Source organism: Alligator sinensis, unplaced genomic scaffold, assembly GCF_000455745.1.
Source record: "Alligator sinensis unplaced genomic scaffold, ASM45574v1 scaffold2121_1, whole genome shotgun sequence".
Classification (NCBI taxonomy): Eukaryota; Metazoa; Chordata; order Crocodylia; family Alligatoridae; genus Alligator; species Alligator sinensis.
Window position 1 is genome coordinate 8,241 of NW_005843503.1, and position 8,504 is coordinate 16,744.

The following is an 8,504-nucleotide window of genomic DNA, read 5'->3' on the forward strand; positions in this document are numbered from 1 at the left end:
GGGCCTATGAACTGCACTTTATCAGCCTCCTAGGTAGTAGGTACAGAAACTCACGGACTCAATATACACAGTGGAGTTCTGGCACACTGCGACCGGCCGGACATCTGACTCCCCAGGTACCTCTGCACTTTTACCTGCGCTGCTATATCCCCCTTTCTCTCCCACCCCAGCCTGTCTCTCACCCCCTGACACCTCCATTTCCATTTTCCCTGACTGTCTTTCTTGCTTGCATTGTGGGCCAGGCCAGCCTCTGGCTTCTTTACTATTCCTTCCATCCAGACCAACTGCAGGTACTTCCTCAGCCTGACAAAAGGGTTTTCAACCCTAAAGCTTCCAAAGATACATTTTTTAAAGTAGTCCTTTTTTTTTAAATAATACACACACAGACATAAAAACACAAGATAAGCCATCACACACCATGAATAACATCATATGTCCAACACAACACAACATCTTTATTTCTTACTGTCAATTCCTTTATGAAAAGAAAGGCTCTGTGACAGGTCCATTTGGGTACCTTTGCTGCTGCTGCTACTGGTGTTGAGACAGCTAAGTTAGTGCACCTGTTGTCACTTAAAGTGGAGGACCGGGCATGAGGCTGTAGGGGAGGAGGAGGCCTCAGTGGGGCACACTGCCGTGTTGTGCAGAGGTCCCAGCGCCAGGAAGGGCACACCTTAACATGCATACACAGTGTCACCCACCCACATCATGAGTTTTGCCTGTCAGCAACTTGGGGTGCAGGGCCCCAAATGACAGACTCCCCCAGCAAGACACACACACAGCTGGCAGGCATTGTGGCCTCGGTAAGAGCCACCAGCCCTGCAGTTTTCAGCCCCGTGTGTTAGACGTGACGGGAGCTTTGCTTTCAAGCATCTGGGGTGCAGTAGACGTGACAGGAGCTTTGCTTTCAAGCATCTGGGGTGCAGTTCCCCCCCATCTCCTGGCCCAATCTTCTTGAAACTTGGCAGGCTGTGTGACCTTAGTGAGAGCTACCATCCTGGCAGCTTTCAGCCCCCTGTGGTGTAACACGCAGCCGTGACGTGAGTTTGGCTTTCAAGCATTTGGGGTACAGTTTCCCCCAAAGCCCTGCACTGATCTCCTTTAAACTTGTCAGGCTTCATGCTCTTAGCAGAGGCTACCATTCCTGCAAGTTTCATCCAACTCAGACAAAAAACAACAAAGTTATAGATATTTCATTGATTCCCCATTATACCCTATGGCCAGATCTCCGAGGTGGCTCCGAAGCTTCGGCCGGATTGAGGCAGAAACCCGGTCTGGAGATCCAGATCAGATCGTGGCCATCTGAAGCAGCTGGATCTGGAGGTGGATCAGATTGCCGCTGACTCGCACAGCCCTACTGACTGTGTCTTGCAGGAAGGGTTTATGAATGGCTATGTATGAGGTTTTTCTCACTGTGCCTGGCACAGTAATACACAGCAGTGTCTTCTGTTTTCAAGGTGTTCAGCTGCAGATATGAGGTGCTGATGGAGGTGTCCACACTGACTGTGATGCGCCCTTTGAGACCCTCAGGGTAGAAAGTGTTGAAATTATCAGTCCTAATATTTGCTATCCACTCAAGGCCTTTCCCAGGGGCCTGGCGAACCCATGCTATGCTGTAGTCTGTAAATGTGTAGCCAGATGCCTTGCAGGTGAGTTTCATGGACTCTCCAGGCTTCTTAATTTCTGCTCCAGACTGAGAAAACTGTATTTGGGGGTGGACTCCTGTTGAGAAACAAAGTTTACATGAGGCTCTATGGGACCACTCCTTATTTCATCTTTCAGCTTTAGTTTTTACTGCAAAAAATGGAGACAATCCTTTCTTTCCTCTCCTGTCCCCCATGCTCTTTCTCCTGCCTGTTGAAGTACATGTCTGCACAGTCTTGCTTAATGGCTGTCAAGTCTCTAGATGATATCATATACAATGAATAGTAATTAAATATAATATCTCAGACCAATCTTACCTGCAAATGCTGCCATCAGGCAAAAAAAGATTAACAGGAGGGACATGGCTGGTTTTCTCCAATACCAAGTAAGAGATGTTATAGTCCCTTTGACTGTGATGGTCTCTGATGAGAATTTATGCAGGAAATGCCTTGCTACATTTGCATATGAAAAGGGCAGGGAGATTAAAAGTCCTAGAGGGGAAGGGGAAGGGATTGTCATAATGCATCAGTTCAGTATCTCAGTCTGACTCTTCTGCTGATCTCATCAGGACATTTCTTCCTATTTCAGTTCTTCTCTTTTACACAGTGCTTGGATTTTCTTTAGCTAAATGATGACCATGAATGAGAGGTTTCTATGGCAGAAATTAGATTCACTGACTTGCAAAGGGAGTTGGGTACCTGAATTTGTTGGCATGGTGTCCCAGATGGAGAAGGGAGCAGGGTCTTTGACTCTTTGATTTCACCTTGAACATGCTATTTTGGACACTTGGCCTCCTCCAGATCTCAGTTTTCTCTCTCTCTTTGGTAGTCAGAAGCAAAAAAACTAAATGCCCAATTTATTTAAATTAACCATTTTATATAGCATTTGAAAAACTGGGAGATCTAAAGAGATGGCACACTGGGGAAAGCCATGAATACCATTGATCCAGCACTTGTGAAAGGCTTTAGAGAAGCACTGTAGTTTCTAAATGGATCCCACCTGTGGGAGTCGAGCATCTTTAGACTCTGCCCCTTTACAAATCCCAGTTTCAAATGGAATTGCACGAGTGATCCAGCCACATGGAAACTGTTCAGAGAGTGTCTGCGGATACTGGAAAGCCACAGTCTGCATCAAAACTCATAATGACCCTCAGAATATCACCCTGATAATTTAATGTTTCTCTGCTGACTATGAACATAATGCTGCCAAAAAATGTTCCACAGATTAAAGGTACTGAAACGAGGTAGCTCAATTTGTTTGTTAATTGGATGATTGATTACCAAGCCAAGCTTTTGAGGCAGTGTTTTCCAGAAGGTGTTGAAACCTTTGTGTTTTGGGGGGCTGTGAAACCTTAGAATTTCCTTAGTAAGAATCATTTTAAGGAGTGACTTGGCTGATATAGTTTTAGACCCAGCCTTGCACATGGTTGTGCCCTTGCTTTGTTCAGGTGTGATTGCCTGCTGAACTGATTGGGATTTGCAAGGAATTCAGGAAATGGAGGCACCAATTCCTCTGAAGTTTGCTAAGCTTTGGGAGCCAAATTCTTTTAGGCCCTTTGGAAAATGTGTATCCAGGTAACTGCTTGCACAAGAACTGGTGATCATGTTTGTTAGTAGCCTTCAGACTGAGACCCTTACATGAGACATGGGATGTAGACACTGAATATCCAGAGCTTCTCTCAGCAAAAAAGTATCTATCACTTGCAAAGAGGGTTTATGAATGGCTGCAGATATACCTTTTCTTACTCTGTCTGACACAGGTGTCTTTCCTATTTTTCAGGCTATTCACATCCACCCTGTCTGCAGTTCACCATCTGAGAGCCTCTGAGAGCTGAAAGTGTTGAAATCACCCGTCCCAATCAAGGTGACCCCCTCCAGACTTTCTCCCAGGAGCTTTGTGGACCCACCTCAGGTGTGGTCTGGAAATGTGTAGGCACTTTGCAGGTGAGTTTCACAGAATCTTTAAGCTTTTTTAGCTCAGCTCCAGGTAGGGAAAAGTGTACCCTCTTAGGAAGCAGAAAGAATGCATGAGAACCAGCAACATTTCTCAACATCTGACCTGGAAAATGTACATAACCCTTCCCTGCTGCCACATACGCTTTGCTCTATATATATGGACACTTGAACTCTATAACACCAAAGTCTGTGTCTTCACACAGTGCCATTCTAGGCAATGGGCACGGGCGTCCCTTGGGACTTGTGAAAAACCGATGAAAAGTGCCCATTTAGCAAGCTGGCTTTTTCCTGGGTATCGGTTGTCAGTTCTCCCATCTGGTTTAGCAGGGGTCGAATGTTGCCCTTACTTTTCCTCCGGCTCCCCACATATCTAAAAAAGGACTTTTTCTTGTCCTTGATACTTGTAACCAGTTGGAGTTCATTCGCAGCCTTGGCTTTCCTGGTATGCAATCTGCAGGTCTGGACCAGTGCAGGATATTTCTCCTTGGAGGTGGATCCCATCCTCCATCCTTTGTAGGACTTTTTTTTTAGATGCAAGAGGCCTGCTAGATCCCTGGAGAGCCAAGGGGACTGCTGTGCCCTTTTGATGCCTTTCCTCCAAGATGGGATTGACTTTGCTTTTGCAGGATCACTCCTTTGAGGAGCAACCATTTTTCCTGAACTCCCCTCCCCTCTAGGTCATGGTCCCTTAGGGCCTTACTTACAAGATTCCTGAGCTAGTCAAAGTAAGCTTTCCTGAAGTCGAGGACTTCTATATTGCTCACTGAGGAAACTTTGTGATCATTTGGATTTGGCAAAGCGCTCTTCCCACGAGACACTGCCAAAACTATAAGCATGCTGCGAGGTATTTTTTTTTACCAAGGTGGGGTACCGTGCATTTTTCGATATTGAACGTGATCAGGTTTTCATCCACCCATTTTGTGAGTCTGTCAAGGTTGGCTTGGATCACCATCCTGTCCTCGGGTGTGGATGCTTTATCCCAAAGTTCGGTGTCATTGGCAAACTTGGTCAGTCTGGTTGTGATACCAATGTCCACATCATTAATGAAGATGTTAAAGAGTATAGACCCAAGGACAGAACCTTGGGGAACCCCACTGGTCATGGTGAACCACAATGATTGCCTTTCATCAACTACCACTCTCTGGGTCTGACCTTGGAGCTAATTCCCCAGCCAGCAGACTGTGATGTGGCAGAGGGTGCAGTTGGACAGTTTTTATATGAGACGATCATGGGATACCATATCAAAGGCTTTTTTAAAATCAAGATATGACGTCAATCTCCCTTGTCCAGATGATACGTCACCTGGTCATAGAAGGAGATGAGATTGGTCAGGCAAGACCTACCTGCAACAAACCCATGCTGGGTATCCCTCAGGATGTTGCCATCAGCCAGTTTGTCAAGAATGATCTCTTTGATAATTTTTTTCCGAAATCTGTGAGTGGCTTTGTAGGATTTTCTGGGCTGTTTTTATACTTGGTCAGACTAGGTGAATGTATAGGTCACTCTGGCCTTGCAGTCTATGGCTATGAGTTCTGATGTTAAAACTATTCATGCTGTTTTTAGATGTTGGGTTTTACAAAGAGGTTTAGATACCCAGAACTCAACTTCAATTGCAAGAGGCACCTAGCACCCACAGCACCTTGGAAACTCTCAGCCCAAAGGAAGGGACTTTACCCTAGTGGGTAGGAACAAGGGAGCTGGTTCCTGGAGTGGGTCTCAGAGATGCTGCTCAAGCTCTGGGGAGTGGAAGCAGAGATGGTGTTACTCTGCTCATTACCATTTCTCTTCTGCCCCAGGCCTTTCCTTAGGCTTGGCTGGACCCAGTTCCCCCTGCAGTAGCTCTCCCTGATGGCTTCACTGGGGGTTCCCAGATGTAGCAGGTGTGTGTGTCAGTAGAGTTCCAGGCTCCTGGGGCCCAACTCCACCAGCTGCGGTCATCCAGGGAATGCATGGGAGAGAGAGATTATGTGAATTCACCCCACCATGTAATCTGATCTCACTGACCTGTCTTTTCCCCTGGAAATTCGTAGTTCCCCATGTCCTGTGTAGACTTCCCCAGGCACAGTAATACATGGCAGTGCTTGTGGTGTGCAGCTGTAGGGAGACCTGGTTCCTGGAGGGCTGTGTGGAGGTGCTCAGTCTGTTTCACAAAGAACTGACATAGGCTGAGCCACATAGAGTTGCAGTGAACATTTCCCAGTCTCTCCAGCCCTTGCCCTGGGGGTGGCTGGACCCAATTCAGGGGGGTGCTGGGGCTAGAAATGGACACTCCCAAGATGGTGCAGGTAAGCATGGCGGTCTCCCCATGCTTCACCAGCCCAGGACCTGACTGCTGCAGCTGCCCTCAGGAGGAAGTGACTGGAAAGGAAAAGTCTCAAGGTCATTAACCAGGCCTGAGCCCAGGGGGAAGCAACACGGGGACACGGTCACCCCTGGTGATGGGGCCTAGGGGAGTTGGACACCCAACACTGCTGAATCCCATCCAGCCTTGGCTCTTGGAGCCTCCAAGCCTTGGGATCCTGTCCCAGGGCAGCCCCTTCTCTTTTCCCCTCCATTGCAATGGCAATGGCAGCAGAGGGGGTGGAGAGGGTGTCAGCACATCAGGATGATGGAGGATGCCTCGGGGGGGCTAAAGTTTTGAACCCCAGGGGCTGCATTTCCTCAGGAGTCCCGAGTCAGGGATTTGCATTTAGGTTCCCCTGGGGGAATAAGAGCTGAGAGCATTTGAGGGTCTGATCAAAGGAGATGTGTGCCCCTGGGGCAAGTCAGGGAGCTCAGCAGGGGGAGAGGATTTTTGAGACTGCCCAAGGGATTCAGACACCCCAAACCCATTATTACCTGTTGGGATTGTTCACCCACCACATTGTGAACTCCTCAATATAAATATCATCACAGAGGAGAAGTGTCCATAATTACCAAGTTTGTGGAAAAGGAAACTTGTCCCTCTTCTCTGTCAGTGCCATCTGGGTTTGGGTGAAGGGGCTAGACAGTTAGGATACCCAGTGTAACTCCAATTCAAGAGACTCTTTCTGCCATGTTCTGAGATCCCTTTAATCTTGGCCCAGATCTGGCAGGAGCTGAGCAGAGCTTGGTGAGGCCAAAAAGGGAGCAGCTGCTCTGTGGGACACACCTGCCTGAGCGAGAGATGCAAAACCGGGCACAGTAATACATGGAGGTGTCTGCAGCTTTCAAGGAAGGTGGGTGACAGCCCAGGGGTCTGGGTAGGGGTTTCTTTCTGCTCTGCAGTCAGTCACTACAGGGTGCTGGGGCTGGTTCTGAGCTGGGATCTGTCTGCTGGGGTGTCCGTGCTGAGCACAGGCAGGTGTTGCGGGTTTGCTGGGTGTTGTGTGTTCTCCTCAGTGAGGCTGTAGGGTGGTCTGAGGGCCCGTGGGGTTCAAGGAGCCCTGGTCTGTGTGTGCTGGTGTTGGATGGAGGCAGGCAGACATGCTCTGGCTCCTCCTGGGTGGGATCAGCCCTGCTCATTGCTTCTTCTCATTTTCCAGGCAACACAAACTTGCACATGTGCAGCCCTGTATCTTTCTGTGTTTGCCTTTGTCTTTGTGTTGTTTGTCTGGGTGTCTCTGATAGGGAAGTGTGGAGTTGGAGTGTAGGGTCAGACATGGCCAGTAGCTGAAGCACCATGATCACAAGCGCAGACTCCGGAAAAGCAGGAGGCTGAATGGTGTCAGCCTATGCTTATGTTGCATTGTAGCCACAGGTAGCAGGATGAAGTCTGTAGGTGGAGAGCACTAGTACTTGGCCTGGTTAGGTGGGGATAATAGTGTATTGGACATTATCTTTGTAAATAAAGATAACAACTGTATCAGGATTTGTTACAGTGCTAATACCTGCTTCAACCTAACAGGGTCCCAAAGATCCCTGAAGTAGCCACAAGGCAGGTGAGCTCTGCCCTGGGTTCCTCTTCTCCCTCCTCTGGGGTCTTATCCCCTCCTTGTGGTTGGATAAAATACAGATGCACTGAGAAGTTAAAGATCCTGGTCACAGTGCTGTAATCTCTGTCTTCATTGGTCTTGGATCCTTTTTATCCATCCTATCCTAGTTTTCTTTTTGAACTGGGTAGAATTTCTCCACCAGAGTCCTGCCCCTGTCTCTGCCCTGGTAAGGTTACCCCCTCCCCACCAACTCCCCAGCCCCTGCTCTGTTCTGCACTGGGGCCCTGCTGAGATTTCCAGGCACTTGGATCTGCAGAAAATGCCAGTGTTTATCCCACCGAAGGGGACACCCTCAGCAGGGGTGCCCAGTTCAGCTCCTGCTACATTCTGGGACCAGGTTTAGTTATCCTCACTGAAGGCCTTGTCCTAGATGCTCATATAGAGGAGCTGAGGGGGAGGGGATGACAGGGCTGGTATTTGTACAGGGTTCCCATTGTTGTGTCTCACTGTGCTCCAGCACAGTAGTAGGTGCTGCTGTCTCCAGCTTCCAGACCTCTCAGCTCCAAATACACCTCGCTCTTGGATGTGTCCCTGGAGATGGTCAGGCGGGACTTCAGGGAGTCCTGGTAATATTTATCATCATTCCAGTACACAGTACACAGCCACTCCAGGGCTTTCCCTGGAGGCTGTCGGATCCAGCCTGCTCCATATCCACTAGTGGTGAGGGAGAATCCAGACACTGTACAAGTGAGTCTCAGGGTCCCTGAGGGCTTTGCCTGGGCTGCCCCTGGCTGGAGTAGCTGAACCTGGGAGCAGACACCTGCAGAGAGCACAGAAATGATTTGTCAAGGAGATGGCAGCAGGGCCAGGGCGGCCTAGGAGAGACGCTGCATACAGGGACTTACCTGAGGCAATGGCCAAGAGCAGGAGGGACAGGAGCAAAGGGCCCATGTTTCCTGAAGGCTGGGAGGTGGGAGCAGGCAGAGATGCAGTGGGGTCACACAGGCCTGGA

General features: G+C 48.9%; 1 gene segment (V, D, J or C); it reads right to left on the bottom strand.

The window, feature by feature from the left end:
• Positions 1–7,995: 7,995 nt before the first annotated feature.
• Positions 7,996–8,504, bottom strand: LOC106723293. The segment is given in 2 exon segments: positions 7,996–8,312; positions 8,398–8,504. Coding segments are annotated over 2 exon segments (363 nt in total).